Source organism: Penicillium canescens (genome assembly GCF_028828765.1).
Source record: "Penicillium canescens strain IBT 15451 chromosome Unknown utg000008l_segment0_segment0, whole genome shotgun sequence".
Lineage (NCBI taxonomy): Eukaryota > Fungi > Ascomycota > Eurotiomycetes > Eurotiales > Aspergillaceae > Penicillium > Penicillium canescens.
In genome coordinates, this window is record NW_026703970.1 from 166,348 (window position 1) to 182,907 (window position 16,560).

A 16,560-nucleotide genomic window follows, 5' to 3' on the forward strand; every position below is an offset into this window, starting at 1 on the left:
CTCCAAAAAGGGATGATCTGATACTTTTCTCAAACAGAAGACTTCAAAACCGGAGACACAAATCCAGGGGGTAAAGAATCGAAGTATCCCAGTAGAGTTGGTAAATACCGGTGATATTTGTCTCCTTGAGACGGAAGGAATCACTCAGAGCACCACTCTCATCTTGCCACATGAGATACCTGCCGTAAAACAGAAAATTATCCGTTGCTGCATCGCTAGGAGTCTCGATACCATTTCCAGTGAACCCCACAGTTAGTATCTGGTTGGCAGTGGGACGGATGTAGAAGGCCGTGTCATCGTCCAGAACAATATCCATGTTGGTGGCAGTAGCGTACAGCCGGGTATCAGTGAAGGTAACTAATAAGGAGTTAACAGAGGTTCTTTCCAAAAAGGACCAGAAATGAAACGAGAATCCTACAGGTAACGTCAGTAGTCACCGATCCCTCCCACTTAGAAGCGTCGCCAACATACGCAAGTCCTAAGTATTGGGTTAGACATGAGCCAGAATACATTGGGGAGTGTTGATTACCATCAGAGTAAAAGACATTGACCGCTGAATTAGCAACACCGTAGGCAAGAAGAGTAAAAGAGCCCGTTGGATAGCGCTTTTCCAGCTCTTTGGATACAACCATAGCATGTGTCGCCCAAGCCAAGGTGGCCGCGAAGAGATGGAACTTCATGGTTGTAATTAATCCTCACTGAAATCTGATTTCCCCCATGACAGGCATGACAGCGCTTGGTCTGCCATTTTTATAATTCTGCGTCCCTGCATCAAAAAATAACATCCACGTGCGGTTGGATGGTGATGTGGCTTGGCCCTGCGATGTGGAAAGGCTGAAACTATCCCCAGCAAATGAGAAGACCACAATGGATTCTTCAAATCCCTCTCGGTTGACGACCGAAGCCAAGGATTGCGGCGAGTTTGTGATATCTCTTGCTTTTACAATCAGACTCGATACATGCAATCTATGGTCCTACGAGCGACCCATCTAAGATCTAGTTCGAGATATGCCCAAACCTGCTTCTGTTTTGAAATTAGTTGTTGAATATGGGTTGCAGAGGAACCACGCTCGGAGTCCGAACAGAACGATTATAGCGTTGTAGAAGCGACTGGTCACAGTGCCAATCAAAACCCAGCAGGTCTGTACTATCTTTAATTGGCCGATTTACCTAGTGAGGTGGCTACTTTCGAGGTCGAATAAGCAGAGAGTGCTTACTTTCCACCACTGCGCTGTAACCCCTCAAACTTAGTTCCACCGTGTGATTTCCGGCAGGAATGTGGCTTAAGTTACCAGGTACATTTCCTTCGCACTGAGACTCGGATCAAATATTCATAATAATGGATTATCTAGCCTTGACTGGAGTACCGGTGGTCTGATATAAGTCCCTGACCCGGAGCCAACGCCTACCCTCCCACAGGAACTATACTAATGAAACATTACTAGCATTATTTTCTAACGACCAACTAGTGCATCTCCTCAGTGCGCTTAAATGCCCTTGTCTGCCCCTAGGAACAAGTAATCTCGTTAACTCCGGCGTGGGGAGGCTAGAGTTGTCCCGGCTTGTCCGAGGAAGAAACGGAAAGAGTTATCCGTATTCGCGTCAGTTCCATCAGGCGTAGTAGAAAAAGTAGTATCCTACGCGACACCAGCCGCGCTTTACGACAGGTATACGTAAGACGTCGAGCATTTTTCGAGTTACTATCTCCACACGACATACGTACGCTCAATGCTAATGGCAAAAAGCACCCGAACGAATCGAGGATGGACAACAAGAACGGAAGAAAGCCCGCGCTAAAAGGACAAGGCTCCGTTTTACACACGATGGAATGCAGAAACAAATATACACGCATGAAGGAGCACGTATTTACGAATCTCTATAGGCAAGATGCTTATAATATGTTGCCATTAATATACCAAGAGATTGCTAAGATTAAGAGTCACCAATAAACTGATATTATGTTTTGGTTCTGTTGCTAGTCTTGCAGTCAGAGCTCGGGCGGCTTAAGCGACCTAAGCAATCAATAGACAAACTACCTGTAAGGATTATCTACGAATTAAAGGGGGACTATTGAGTTGGAAAAGAAGAAAACGAGTATTCAACGGAATCCATGTTAGTCTGACATTTGAAAGGATCTCAACTTTAACACTAAAAATAAAAATTACCCCTGTTAACAATATCTGCGTGGGTGAGAATACGCGCGAGGTCAAACGCAACCTTGTGGTCTTCTGTCGCGGTACATCTAAGGGTACTAATCAGTAAGGGCAGGACTGGCATAATAAAGCTGCAGAGATTTCGGAGTTCAGTGGAGTCCACAGTCTCGAACAAATCAATAGTAGCCATGATTCCACTCATCTCGCGGCGAGTCATTTCTAGCTGCTCAATAATCCTCGGGTGATGGTCCAGGTAGCGGCCAGAGTCCGGAAAATCATGCTGCTCTGGGTTATGGTGACGACCTGGGTAGTGTCTTAGGTTGTTAACTTGACTTCGTAGAGCAGGCACGAAGTATTCATATTGTGTATCCATGGTGGAATCTGATTCGGATATTGTGAACTGGATTAGGTCACAGTTTTAACAGATGTTATTGAATGATCAGCTAAGAGGTGATGGGGGTGAATCAATTTATACAGTTGCAGTCAACTGATGGCCAGGGAATAACTTATACTGTTAAAGAGAACAATAGGCTTTGTCCGGTTGTTTGTGAGGTCCTTAGGTTGGATATTGGCCTTACTATAGTGGCCGGCTTGGTGACAAAGATAAGACAAACGCACTAGATCAGGCAGATAAAGATCGGTTTGTGCTCATTGTTCAAGGCCACGAAGTATACGAACAACAAAAGTATAGAGAAGATGATAAAGCGGACCGACAGTAAGCGTGCGCGGCCCGCTGTCGGTTCCGCCCAGTGCGCCATCCGACCCGATGTATAGATAAGTGACGATGAGCACATAAGAACGTCTCGAGTCCATCTTCATCTCTCTCACTTCACCTTGTATCCAATATTCTTACATCTATCCCTTTCTCCTTCCATTTCTCCATTTCAGACAAACAATACACTATGTCAGGCTGGCGCAGTCTCAACGTCGGCGTGGTCGGTGGTGGCATCGGCGGCATGTGTGTCGCAGTTGCGCTCCGCCGGGCCGGACACAATGTAACCATTTACGAGAAGTCAGATTTTGCAGGCGAAGTCGGGGCCTCAGTCTCATGCGCAGCCAACGGAACCCGTTGGCTACACGAGTGGAACATCGATGTTGCCAAGGGTGACCCTGTCGTCTTGAAGAAGCTTATCAATCGTGACTGGAAGACCGGTGAGCCAGTCAGTGTCTACGATCTTGACGACTATGAGGAACGCTGGGGATACGTCTACAATATGTTCCACCGGCAATACATGCATGCCATGCTGAAGGATGCGGCGCTGGGTGAAGGCGAGGGTACGCCAGCGACACTCAAAGTAAACCACCGCGTAAGTTGACAATACATCTGACTGAAGTTTGATATGTACTTATCTGTCTTGAATATACAGTGTCGGAATATCGATCTGGAGAAAAGCAAGATCATCTTCGAGCATGGAGAAGAAGTACAACACGACCTAATCATCGGCGCTGACGGAATCGGATCCGCTGTTCGTGGTATCCTTGGAATTACACCTGAAAAGCGCCCGTCCGATCAAAGCTGTCTTCATACAAATGTTACCACCGAAGAAGCAGTCCGGCTCGGACTAGTCGATTATTCGAAGGACAGCGCACTGGAATACTGGGGCGGCCAAGAAGGAAAATGGGACAAGATCGTGCTATCTCCCTGCAACGGCGGCAAGCTCCTCTCATACTACTGTTTCTTCCCTCGCGAGCAAGGCGACTACTCAACACAGGCATGGGGTGCCGATGACCGCCCCGTCGAGGAACTTCTTAATCCATATCCCGCACTGGACCGTCAAGTCTTTGAGCACTTGAAGATAGGAACAGAGATCAAGCCCTGGCGCCTCTGGGTCCATGATCCCTACCCTTACATTCAGCGCGAAAACGTCTGTCTCCTCGGCGATGCGGGTCACCCCATGATGCCGCATCAGAGTCAGGGAGCTTGCATGGCTATTGAGGATGCCGCGGCACTTGGAATTCTCTTCAGTAAGCGGTACTTCAACGGAGATATTTCCCAGGCCTTGGCTGTTTATGAGGAAGTACGCCTGCCCCGCGCCACACGTGTGCAAGCCGCAGCAGCAAAGGCAGCATACAATATTAACGAGAGGATCGGTGAGTGACTACCTTCTATTGCATGGTGTGGTGCAGTGTGCTGACGATCTATAGGATTCTCCGTCAATAAGGATATCCCCACATACAAAGTCGAGGACGCAAAGAAGGTCCTCACAATCGAAGAGATGAACGCGTAAGTCCAGCATACCCATACTGACCCGAGCTCCAAAACTAATGTATCCAGTTACGACATGTACCGAGACATCGAAGAGAAGCTCGCAGCCAAGCGAGGGACAGCATATGCCGACAAGTTCATCAACGGGCTCCCGATCGGTCTAGAGCTACCAAACGGAATTACGATCGGGGAATCCAAGCTATGATTGGAGATGTAAACTAGACGCAGAACCATACATGTAGATACTCTTGCATTGACAAAACCGGTACATACCGTTGCATGAAACCACCAATACCCAAGTGTATACTCTGTTTCTGGTAATATTGGCATATCAAGCCCTGTATTATGTGCATGCCCCACGTTAATCTTTCTAGAATAAAACAATGTCTAGCCTATTGAGTTGTTCAACACCGAGTCTCTCGGGGTGAGATACCCCGAACGGGATGCATTAACCCGGCGAAACGCGCGGGATGCTTCGCAATGAAGTCCGACCCTACGTGAACAGTAATGGACAATTAGGGTTGATTGGATTCGGTGAGATTCAACAGTGAGAATGATATTATACCCTATTGGGGTTCTACTTCCATGGATACATGTACAGTGTACCTCCGTAAATAGAGGGGCAGGTACTGCACATGTATGTCCCGCCAGTAACGTTAACACTACAGAATACTACAGCAGAGTAAAATAGATAGGATCCAAGCCCTTCAATTTGTATTTTATACAAAACGAACATTTCCAATCATGTATCATCATTGCGTCGGTTTTTATTTGATTAATTTTTATGTTTTTAACCGAAGAGGGCGTCACCCAGACGGTAGTGAACCGTCTTGACCTGGGTGTAGTTGTCCAGGGCGTAGGAACCGAGCTCGCGGCCAAGACCGGACTCCTTGAAGCCACCGAAGGGAGCCTGGTAGGAGATCAGGTTGTAGCTGTTGATCCAGACGGTACTGCACGAATATTAGTATTAATTGTTTGTACCAGCGTAGAGTTGTAACTTACCCAGCCTTGAGAGCGTTGGAAACGCGGATGGCAGTGTTGACGTTCTTGGTGTGGACGGCAGCAGCGAGACCGTAGTTGGTGCTGTTACCAATGCGGATGGCATCGGCCTCATCCTTGAACTTGGTGACGGCAATGACGGGACCGAAGATCTCCTCCTGGGCGATCTTCATGTCGGGGGTAACGTCAGTGAAGATGGTGGGCTGGATGAAGTAGCCCTCGCTACCGTGGCGTTCACCACCGATGGCGACGGTGGCACCCTCGTTCTTGCCGTGCTTAATGTACTCCATAATACGGTCGAACTGGAGCTGGGAGACCTGGGGACCCTGGAAGGTGTCGCCCTCGAAGGGGTTGCCGAGCTTGTTCTGGGCAGCACGCTCCTTGAAGCGAGCGATGAACTTGTCATGGATACCCTCCTGGACCAGCAGGCGAGAACCGGCACAGCAGCACTGGCCGTGGTTGAAGAAGATACCGAAGTTGGCCCACGAGATAGCATTGTCAATGTCGGCGTCATCGAAGACGATGTTGGGGGACTTGCCACCGAGCTCAAGGGTAACCTTCTTCAGGTTAGACTTAGCGGCGGCCTGCAGGATCATACGGCCAACAAGGGTAGAGCCAGTGAAGGCAACCTTGTCGATGTCCATGTGGCTAGAGATGGCGGCACCGGCGACACGGCCGAAACCGGAGATAACGTTAATGACACCGGGAGGGAAGCCAGCCTCGACAATCAGCTTCGAGGCGTAGAGACCAGACAGAGGAGTCTGCTCGGCGGTCTTGATGATAACGGTGTTACCGGCAGCAATGGCGGGACCAATCTTCCAGGCCCACATAAGGATGGGGAAGTTCCAGGGGATGATCTGACCGCAGACACCAACGGGCTCGTGGCGAGTGTAGGAGAGGGTCTCGGGGTTGGTGTCAATGGTCTGACCAGTGATCTTGTCGGCCCAGCCACCGTAGTAGCGGAGACAGCCAGCAGCGTTGGCAATATCGATCTTGGCCATAGTGACGGCCTTGCCGTTATCCAGAGCCTCAATGGAGGCGAGGGTCTCCATTTCACGCTCGAAGAGGTCGGCCAGCTTGGTGAGCATGCGGCCACGGTCCGTGGGGGTCACCTGCTTCCAGGGACCCTCGAAGGCAGCACGGGCAGCCTTGACGGCGACGTCCACATCCTTCTCGGTAGCCTCGTGGACGGATGTGATGGGCTTCTCGTTGGTGGGGTTGAGGGTTTCAAAGGTCTTGCCCTCGACACCCTTGATGAACTCGTTGTTAATGAACCTAGCAAGGTGTTAGTGTAGCTCTGGAAGGTGGGGGATGGGGGGTGGGGGTATAGCTTACAAGCCGAGAGGCTGTTCGTATGTCACATTGGGAGTCTTGATGGTAGTGGAAAGTGACATGATGATGATGGGGAAAGGGGTATCACTGATGAAGAGAAGAGAGGGGGAAGAAGAGAGTTATATAATGGCAAAAGTGGCAGGGACTGGACGACTTGCGGGGTTGACGCCACTTGGAGCTGTCGTATTGTCGTATTCCGAGCGTATCATAAATTACATAAATTACCTCGGTGTGATTACATAGCGAACTCCCGGTTTCTTTCTATTCTTTCTTTCCTTTCCTACCTTTTCTTCTGATATCGATCTCTTTCTGATACACTCAACCAGTCTCCAGCCTTGGCAGTGTGGCCCAATGTGGCCGGCCCTCGGTCCAAGACCGAGGCTATCCGCGTCAGGCCCCGAGGGGGGTTTAGCTCCCCCGGGGTCTATTTCTAATCCAGGAGTAAACGTTAAGTCTAATTGGAGTCCCTGGAGCAGTCAGCGGAATGAAGCAGCGTTACTATTGCCACTCCGGGTTAAGCTTGACGCCGTTTCGGGCCAAGGGGTGAAAGGAGGGGCTGTGGACCAAATGTGATCATCGTGATGTTAATGCGGGCCAATATCGCCCCGACGACTTAGTGGAGTTGGTATTGTATTGTATACCGAGATTCTTTAATAATGAATTGTGTTGGGTTTGTCTATTGAAATCTTCTGCAGGATTCGTCGGGAGCTACGGAGTACCGAGATTGGAGTATAGCAGTCGCGGCACCTGACCCCGTACATGTAACTAACTCCCGTGTTCATGTACCGTATACCCTTCTCCTTCTCAATGAGTCTGTGTAAACATAGTGTTGCCTATTACTCAAATGTTGACTCGAACTATAAGTTATAAGTGTACACATCGTGGAACCCCCGCACTACAGCTTTCCGCGAGTTAAGAACCGCACCGGCAGATCGACGTGGCGTGCTCGAAGGTATTCCGCCACATTCTTGCCTAAAAAGTCGACCGTGGTGGTCACGCCGACGCCTCGGTCCAGCAGGTTGCGGAACAAGAAATGCACGGCGTGCAGACTGGGCAACTCAAAGCGTTCAATGGCCAGGTCAGGCTGTTGGCGGCCCGTATCTCCCAGGAGCTCCTGCGCTGTGTCAACGGACAGCAACGCCCTCAACCATTGATACTCATCACGGTGCCGCACCCAGAAGCCGCAGTTGGCATCAGCTCCCTTGTCTCCCGAGCGGGCATGCACAATCCAGCCAAGGGGGCCGCGAGTCGTCGGCCCAAAGTCGCGGGCAAGGTCGACAGGCCCGTCAGTATCCGTGACTGGCTGTGATGGCTGGCGCGCTGGGTAGGTCTTGGTGTTGGGTGGGGGTGGAATGTCCAATGTTTGCCTGGATGCTGTCGGCTTCCAAGGCATATGGACACGATGCTGGACCGCGGACTGTGGCATCAAGCTGACATAGTACTCGAAGACCGCACGGGGGAATCCCTGTCGCATGTCTAAGTGGAAGGTAGCGCCAGGATAGCCTTGCATGATGTTATCCGCAATCGGCTTAAGGAACCGACTGGGCACAATGTCCTCTGCGCGTCGTGCCTGCACGACAATGCGCAGGGGGACTGTGGCGCGGTTCTGTTCGTGCGGGTTGGACAGGGCAGAGCCTAACAAGTCAAAGTTGAGAGAAGTGTACCGATCGGAAAAGGGCGCCAGTTGTTGACGGATCTGCGCCTCCAGCATGCGTGCTTTGGCTTCGATATCCAGGCCAGTCAAGAACCACCATGCTTCAGCCTGGAACCCACCTCGTGCGGTGATACCGACCTTGGTGGTAGGCGGGGGAGGTCCAGACCGAACTCCAAGGACGGCGACCCTGTTGACACCGCACTGCTCGAACTGAATGCCATCGAGAACCGCAGTGACGTCGGAGTTGTAGTACCAAGGCCCTTGGATTTCATAGAGCAGCTGTGAAGTACAAGTGTCCACAGTGACCGTCCCACCGGTTGAATGTGCCTGCTTGGTGATCACAACGTCGCCTTCGGCAGATATCTCGGCGATGGGATATCCGATATTGGTCCAAGCATCTCCACCCGCTTGTTCGAGTGCTTTGAAGCCTGTAAAGTTGCCACCACAGACATAGTTGCTACATTCGATAAGATGACCCGCCACAAAGGCATTGGCTAACTTGTCAAGGTCCTCGCGTTGCCAGCCATGGTACCAATAAGCAGCTCCGATGACAGGCGAAGCATCAGAGACTCGCCCACAGAGCACGATGTCAGCACCATCTGCAAATGCGGCTGCAATCCCCAGGCCACCGAGGTAGCATTGGGCATAGATGGGCTCAAATGACCAATCTGCCAATCGCTCGCCCGTGTAGACATTGCGAAACTCAGACCCAGAGGTCAGCCCTTTCTGGACGGTAGCCAAGACTTCATCTCCAGAGACCCATGCGACCTATATACAATTAGCGATTGCCTATCCCCATGGAGAGACCTGACTGACCTTCAAATCCAGATTCTTTGCCTGCACCATGCGCATCATTACCTCGTAGAGACCCTTTGTATCTGTTACTCCTGCATTGACTGCAAGCTTGATACCATGTTTAGCCAAATCCTCCAGGGCAGGCTCAACAGCCTCCAGGAACGAAAGATCATAAGCAGGCGCTGCAGCTCGCGAGCTCTGGTCCACGCGCCGACCCGCAGCGGTGGCCATATTGTACTCGCTCATGAAATCAGCAATGATCACATCGATAGGGTCAGTCGGGTGGTGACGCGCGAAATCAGCAATCGCTTTGCGCCGGTCCGATGTGGAGCCCGAGGCACCTGGACGGTTAGTTGAAGTACATCGAGGATCGCGGAGACGAACCTGCAATACGAATGGATCGGCTCTTGGTCATTTTGTCTTGCAACTTGTTGAGCAAGTAGAGATTGCAATTCGGGTCAAAAAAGAAAAGTATGGCAGGCACACACCGCATGCGGCCGAGGTGACCTTTGGTCCTCGGCTTGGAATGCGGGGAACTACGAAGTACTCGGAGGAAACGAGAAAGAATATATTCTGTACGAATGAATAAGTAGGAATCAATAAGTAAATCGGTAGGAATAAAAGATACTGTGGATTATCATGTCACAAGCAAGTTCTGTTTGCCGCAACGGCATCAAAAGTAAATCTCAAGAATGTCACCCAAGTACTCAACAGTTTCTCCTCTAACCTCAGTGAATGAGGAATTGATTGGTCTTTTCAGGGTAGACAGCATATAAACTAAGTGAGCAAGTGATTCTTTTCAAGTAATTACTCCTATTAAATACAATTGGAAAGGTAATGGAAGAAACGCTACCTATGCTGCAGTGGGTTCCGGTAACTCCATACATGCAAAGCAAAAAGATCACCTTCGTCGTCGAGAGTTAGTACTCGGCATTTCTTCAAAGGCATCGTCGTCGTCATCGTCATCATCAATACCATCGCTAAGGACACTCATGTTACGCGTTGAGCGGCTTGGTCTTGATGACTGAGGCACACTGGCCTGAGAACCGGAGAAGTTCAACGTACTCTGGGCCGTTTTAGCTCGCGCGGGAGCCTGACGAGAAATACTTGCACCAAGCGTAGCTGAAGACGGAGCTGGCGAAGCAGCAGCTCGCCCACGACGCTGGGTCGTTGTCGTTGGGGCAGCCTTTCGTGACTTGGCAGTAGTAGACTTGGGCTGCTTGACGAACAGCGCCTGCGAGTCGTCATCGTCATCATCGTCATCATCGACATCATCATCAAGCATGATCACATCTGACTCCTCGTCCGAAACGACCTGTTTCTTGCGACTCTTTGTAGGTGCGGGAGTTGCTTTGGGCTTGGTGGTACGCGCACTGGCTGCGGCACCCCGACCACGACCCCTGCCACGGCCACAAGCAGGCGCGGCTGCTGCACGACCACGAGCTGGGGCTGCGCCGTCTTCTCCGGCTTCTTCCTCGGCAGGGTCGCCGCCCTCGTTGTCAGAATGGATCAGTGCGCCAGGCTGATCCTCCCATACACCATCAAACTCGGTATCCCAGCCGTCTGGCTTGGGCTTAAACCGCTTCTTGCCCCGAGTTCGCTTTTTCACGCCCTTGGAGAACATGTTCTCCATTTGACCACGGTATTTCTCCATGGCGGCGACCAACGAGCTTTGTTCCTGCTCCTGATCATCCATGCCATCATCGTCGCGATCCAAGGAGAGCAAGTGTTTGACCTGACTCTCAAGGGACTCATTGACGAACATTTCCATCGCATGCTTGTCGTCCTTGTCGATGAACTGAGCAACAGCATCCCCGAAGGAATTCTGCGGCAGAATACTCAACGACTGCGAAGAAAGGAACTCGCGCACGAGCTGCTCGACCTTCACAGTATCAAGAGCTGCCAGATGAGAGACAGCAGCTTCATCAATCGACGCATCACCCTTGCGCGAAGTGGATGCTGTCTTCTTCTTCCGGTAAAATTGCACCACGTCGTTTACGTTGGCTACCTTGCCCACAAACCGGTTTGAAAATCGTTGTGGATTTTCACAGTCGTAGGTCCCTCCTTCCGGCGTGGATGTCTCGACACGTAGGCGGATGAGAGGAAGAGGAGCCTGAGGTGCATCTTCGTCATCGTCGTCCTCGTTGCGTTCGCCTTGCGCCTCAAGCCATTCAGCATTGGCTTCTTCAATCAACTCTTCCACAATGGACATAAGGAACCGTGTGACTTCCGTCCGATTGTTTTCTTTGCGAGCAAGTTTCTGGGCCTCCTTTTCCTCAGACATCACAATCTCGCGCATCACAAATGGCCGCACGGTCTTCAGCCGAATAGGCTCATTCTTAAACTCTCGGCCTGTAACGCTTAGAATCGAGACATGTTTTGTCACGGCCTCGCCAGGCACTAAAGATGTAGCAACAGACGATCCAGGTTGCATGACATGGAACTTAGTCTCAGGATTGAGCTTAGGATCAATCAGGCACTCATGCTCGTGTCCCCAGACAACCAGATCGAGGAACCCAGGGAGAAAATTTTCGGGTAAGTAGCTGGTCTCCGTATGTGCATGGTGATTTTGGTGGACGGACATCAAATTGAACCAATCGTCCTTCTGGACAGATGGTTGAAAGAACTTGACCTTGCCATCACGGAATGTGCGAAACAGTCGCTCATCGCGAACATTGCTCATCCCATAAAGTGCCAGCTTCGTCCGACCCTTCTGTAACAGCACTGGCTTGATCTGGATGTTGTCCGACTCTGGAGTGCGGCCATAGTAATTGAGAAGCCCAGATACTTGCAGTAGATCCAATGCAGCCAGGTGACCCTCTCCAGAGGGATCGTCATGATTGCCGTGGATGGAGAAAATTGGAATTGCCACATTCATATCCAGGTCTTCATAGTTGACATGGTTGAAAGCTCCCTGGAAGTTCTCACTCGCATCGCTGAGCATTTCCAGCTCACATGGCTTTTCCCCGAAACAGTTCATACGGATTGACCGCATCACCTGGTACATGGATTTGCGCGACGGCTTGTTCTCATGGAACAGATCTCCTGCCAAGAGCACCATATCGACATCCCGTTCCTTTGCCAAGCACATAATCTCATGGAAGCTCTTCCAGCTGTCATCTCCACGGATGGGGTCTCGCTCGTTGTAACCAACATGATTATCAGTGGAGATGAGGATGCGGATGGTTTCCGCCTCTATGAGATGTCAGTTGGGTGCCCAGCATTCCATCCATGATGGCTTACCATTTACGGGCATATTCGGAGACAGACTTCGCGTCTCATACAATACTGACTGCACGGGATATTGAAGACGAGAGACAGACTACTCTGTACGGAAGGGGAAGATTCATCAACACGTTCGACTTCACGTCACACTTGGCGATGCTTCGCGTCGTCACGTGCCAGATGCGTAAAAGTAGCGGCCAACCGACAATAAGACGAGGAATGCAAGAGAGACAAGATACGACTGAGAGGGAAGGGGAAATAACAGAGAAGAAGAGAAGAGAAGTGGCCTTGGAAGGGGGAAGGGAAGCAGCAGAGCCGCATCCGCATGGGCATACGTGAATGTGCGGGATGGCCACTGCTCATCGCCTTCGGCCTCTGCCCGGCTCATTCTCTTCTCTTCATCAACGCCCGCACGCTTCGTACAACCTCCTCTTACCCTGCATTCTATTCCCTCGACTGATCCAGACTCTACTGGCTCAGTCGCTACCACTCCATTCTTTCCTCAAGACCTTTTTATGCAACCAGAGCCAACTGCCGTATCTCAACGTGCGACCCCCGTTGACTCATCCCAAGTCGATCCCAGTTCCACCCAGCATGGACATGACCTCGATGACGCTCAAGTCTCTGACCTTCTCGAGCGAGAGAAGACCAGGGACTCTACAGACGTCCCGGGCATGCCGGTTCAAGGTGAACAGCACGCGTCCGTGAATGTTGACGGTCGCCCTGCCCCGCCCCAAGTCGATAGAGTGAGTCAGTATGAGAATGCTGGAACTCCCGGGACTCCTCCTATGCAACAGGATGACCTTGCATTCCGGGTAGTGGCTTCCACCGGACAGTTGCAAGGTTCTCTTGAGACGTTTCCCAATGGTTGGTTCTTTTCCACCCCGCAGCGCAGTTACTTTCTGACCTTCATCGACAGAGGTCCTCACCCACATCCTCTCCCACCTCCCTCCACAGTCGTTGTCGGCTATCACCTTGGTGTCTCGTCGATTCCATGCGCTGGTCACAACGCCCCACGCCTGGAGGATCGCCTTTTCGCGTTTCTTCCCGGGGCCGCAAGCCGTTGAGGATGATCGGCATGCCACGGCCAATGATGCAGACTTGCTGGCTGACCGGCGGTACTTCACAAGGTTGACTGCGCTGGCGTCTTGGCGCAGCGAATACATTCTTCGTACCCGTTTGATGCGATCTTTGTCTCGAGGCAAACCTGCGCAGTTCGAGCCGCCCAAGAGGAACGGTACCGTACGCACTGCGAGTGCTCGCCATGGGAGCGCGATAGCAACATATACTTCGAATCTGCTGTTCCCCGTTAGCCACATCCACGGGTCTTTCAGTCCCGACAAGGACCCCCACTTCATTCATGCCGCTGCGGAGCAAGGTATTGCATCTGCAAGTGATCCGTCGACCATTAAAGTCGGCACCTGGGGTGTTTCTGATCATCAGATGTTCCGTCACTTTGCGGACCTATTCCCCGGAGAAGCACAATATGGTCTCGGAGCTGGTGACATGGTTGGTCTGCCCAATGTGATGGATGTCAGCCAGCCATATGGAATGGTCTACGGCGAAGCCTGTCCGCAAGGACGCAGCTACTTCATTTCAACTACGGAGCAGCGTGGTCGGTTCCTGGTACCTTCGGAATTGGGTTCTCACCCAAAACTCGGAATACCTGCCGTGAACATGATTACCCATGCTGTTTGCTCAGTATGGATTGCCAAATCCTCTAACATTCTCAAGATGACAGAGGGGCTTATTGGAATGATGTCTGGTTCGTCCTCTGGAGTGCTGACAGCGTATTCTTTGGGTCCCCATCCGACTTACGAAAAGCGATATGAACGAGGTCAACCAACTGCTAAATGGGTTCTAAGTCCTGGTGTGCCTATCATTGGAATTGCCGTTGATGAACAATGTTCGACCAAGCGCCAATCAGAAAGACGCATTTGGGCTGTTGCTTTAAATGCCTTGGGAGAAGTCTTCCATCTTACTGAACTTCCTCGGCAGCCGGATATCCCTTTTACCGCCAAACTCGATGCTGAGCAACTTGATGAGCTAGCTTGGAAGACTGGCAGAAGTGTGCGCTGGGAATTGGTCGAGGCAAGCAGACGTGTGGCACGCCCAGACCCGTTCAACCGTGAACTGGTCGATGGCAGCTACAGCCCGCGGTCATCATCGGATTCCATGGCCCTCAATGAATATCAGATTGCGGCTGAAACAAAAGAGATTGAAAAGTTTCTTTCGTTCAAACCAAAACACTTCCGCAAGGTCTGTGAAAGCTGGAATATGCAACGCGACCTCAAGGTGGACTTTGCTGGTGGTGACGGTCGTGGGGTTGGCGAGTCGGTTATTGTCATTGTCCGCGGTTCGGGTGAAGACGAACAGGCATCGATCAAGCGATTCACGCGCTCTACTTCAATTCACGATTTGGCCTCGCCCACGCCGGAGTCCCGTCCTCTCGCCACCCCGCCGCCGTCACTGTTTGGTGGCCCAACGACCATCTCGACTCCGCCCGTGAGCAGTGTCCCCTCTTCTCGATCTTCCAGCCGGATGGCCCGATCAGCTACTACAAACTATGAATGGCGCCTGTCAGAGTTTATCTTCGGTGATCGCAAATCTGTGGAAATCAGTACCACTGCATTTGATACTTCCACCTTTGCGACTATCACGGCGGAAGAGGATCCTCTCCTAGCAATGTCTGGGAGCTCTCACTCATCTGCGACTTCTTCGCCGATGTTGCCTCACATGGAGCAGCCGCGCTCCAGTCTTGATGTTCCTGGGCAACGCGCTCGATATCTCGCAGTTGGAACCAAGAATGGAATGGTCTTTGTCTGGAACATTCGGGCACCAGCAGCGCCGTCTACTGAGATCATCAATTCCATTTCTCCTCTGCGCATTATCCAAACGGATTCGCCTCAAGTGTCTTGCCTGGCCGTCACATCTTTGTATTTGGTACACGGCGGCAATGATGGTCTTGTACAGGCTTGGGATCCTCTCGCATCTTCTACAAGGCCAATTCGAACTATCAATTCTCGCTTCTCATCCCGCGCCCGTCGTCGTCTAGTACAAGCTGAGGCCTCTGTCCTAGGTGTTGGCAACAATTTCTACGCTACGGGGGCCATTTGCCTTGATACAGACCCCACTGTGTTGCGTGGAATGGTCTCACTTGGCACGCATTTGCGATACTGGTCATACAGTTCTTCTGCGGCTGATCAGTACAAAACCAGTAAGCGTCGCCTGCGTCGCTTAATGCGTGGCAACAACAGCACTCCTGAAGGTCAACGTTTTAACAACAGTGGCCGGGGCGCAATCCAGGACTACATCGAAGATGAACGTGTGGAAATGGAACGACAGAAGATCGCGGATGAGAAAGAGCGAGCCCACCTGAGTCAACGTTTCGGAGTTGACCTGTTAGGCCCGGATGTTGATGAGGAGCAGCTTTTGATGTATGCCCAACTTCTGAGTCAAGAGGCTTACTCGGGCGACGCCACAAAGAACGAGGAAAATGCAGCAGTCTCTAGCTCGGTCACAAGTGCCTCCTTCCCCGATACTGTTGGTCCCAGTTCCTTTGGTCTCGGCGACATCTCATCCTCTTCATCCCCCTATCAAGATCCCGTGGATGACAATGATGACGATGAGCTGGCCGAGGCAATACGCCTCAGCTTGCTCGCGGAACAGGGTGTTCCTCCGCCCTTCGATCTGACGCCCTCTATTCCCATCAAATATGCGAAAGGAATGCAACCACGTCAACCATCGCCTGGGGCTCAAGAGGCCGAGGGAAGTAGACAACAAGAAATGGATGATCTGGAATTTGCCATTCAGCTAAGCTTGGCCGAAGGCAACAGTCGTGGAGAGGACCAGGAGCGGGAAGAGTTCCCATCCCTCGCACCACCTATGTCGACCTCGCCATCAGGTAAGGGCAAGGGGAAAGTGAGAGCCATTTGGGATTAAGTTGAAGAAATTGTGTCATTTTTGGATTTGTTTGATTTATTGTTTAATTACAGTGCTCCGTTTCGCGCTTTCATCGTCTAGAATATTCTATTGCATTTGCATCAATTTTGTTAAAAATTCCAGTATCCTGCATGTTATAGTTACAGGGATCTTCGCATCACCCACCCCCAGATTCCTCCGGGGAACCCAAATCTCACCCTATTCCCTATATCCCACTCTACGTCGGTCTAAAATCCTTTGATTCCGGATACAAT

The 16,560-nt window shown here is 51.3% G+C and overlaps 7 protein-coding genes across 7 annotated transcripts; 2 read left to right on the top strand and 5 right to left on the bottom strand.

The window, feature by feature from the left end:
* Positions 1–43: 43 nt before the first annotated feature.
* Positions 44–680, bottom strand: N7446_010933 (uncharacterized protein; the record flags this gene model as incomplete). Its single annotated transcript, XM_058519676.1, has 3 exons — positions 44–357; positions 419–478; positions 530–680. 3 exons carry the CDS (start codon positions 678–680, stop codon positions 44–46), a joined length of 525 nt encoding a protein of 174 aa, XP_058367200.1.
* A 1,376-nt stretch (positions 681–2,056) lies between these two features.
* On the bottom strand, positions 2,057–2,526 carry N7446_010934 (uncharacterized protein; the record flags this gene model as incomplete). The annotated part of the gene is made up of 2 exons (XM_058519677.1): positions 2,057–2,067; positions 2,166–2,526. 2 exons carry the CDS (start codon positions 2,524–2,526, stop codon positions 2,057–2,059), a joined length of 372 nt encoding a protein of 123 aa, XP_058367201.1.
* Positions 2,527–3,055: 529 nt separating this feature from the next.
* On the top strand, positions 3,056–4,564 carry N7446_010935 (FAD-dependent oxidoreductase; the record flags this gene model as incomplete). Its single annotated transcript, XM_058519678.1, has 4 exons — positions 3,056–3,460; positions 3,521–4,244; positions 4,299–4,377; positions 4,429–4,564. The coding sequence occupies 4 exons, from the start codon at positions 3,056–3,058 to the stop codon at positions 4,562–4,564; spliced, it is 1,344 nt and encodes a 447-aa protein (XP_058367202.1).
* Positions 4,565–4,893: 329 nt separating this feature from the next.
* On the bottom strand, positions 4,894–6,833 carry N7446_010936 (uncharacterized protein). Its single transcript, XM_058519679.1, has 3 exons — positions 6,694–6,833; positions 5,362–6,633; positions 4,894–5,309 (listed from the first exon to the last, which is right to left on the bottom strand). Exons 1-3 carry the CDS (start codon positions 6,750–6,752, stop codon positions 5,150–5,152), a joined length of 1,491 nt encoding a protein of 496 aa, XP_058367203.1. The 5' UTR covers positions 6,753–6,833; the 3' UTR covers positions 4,894–5,149.
* A 752-nt stretch (positions 6,834–7,585) lies between these two features.
* N7446_010937 (acyclic terpene utilization AtuA family protein) lies at positions 7,586–9,554 on the bottom strand (the record flags this gene model as incomplete). The annotated part of the gene is made up of 3 exons (XM_058519680.1): positions 7,586–9,112; positions 9,161–9,480; positions 9,524–9,554. 3 exons carry the CDS (start codon positions 9,552–9,554, stop codon positions 7,586–7,588), a joined length of 1,878 nt encoding a protein of 625 aa, XP_058367204.1.
* Positions 9,555–10,040: 486 nt separating this feature from the next.
* N7446_010938 (MRX complex nuclease subunit) lies at positions 10,041–12,395 on the bottom strand (the record flags this gene model as incomplete). Its single annotated transcript, XM_058519681.1, has 2 exons — positions 10,041–12,334; positions 12,383–12,395. 2 exons carry the CDS (start codon positions 12,393–12,395, stop codon positions 10,041–10,043), a joined length of 2,307 nt encoding a protein of 768 aa, XP_058367205.1.
* Positions 12,396–12,775: 380 nt separating this feature from the next.
* On the top strand, positions 12,776–16,393 carry N7446_010939 (F-box and WD domain protein). Its single transcript, XM_058519682.1, has 2 exons — positions 12,776–13,231; positions 13,284–16,393. The coding sequence occupies exons 1-2, from the start codon at positions 12,880–12,882 to the stop codon at positions 16,304–16,306; spliced, it is 3,375 nt and encodes a 1,124-aa protein (XP_058367206.1). The 5' UTR covers positions 12,776–12,879; the 3' UTR covers positions 16,307–16,393.
* Positions 16,394–16,560: the final 167 nt, after the last annotated feature.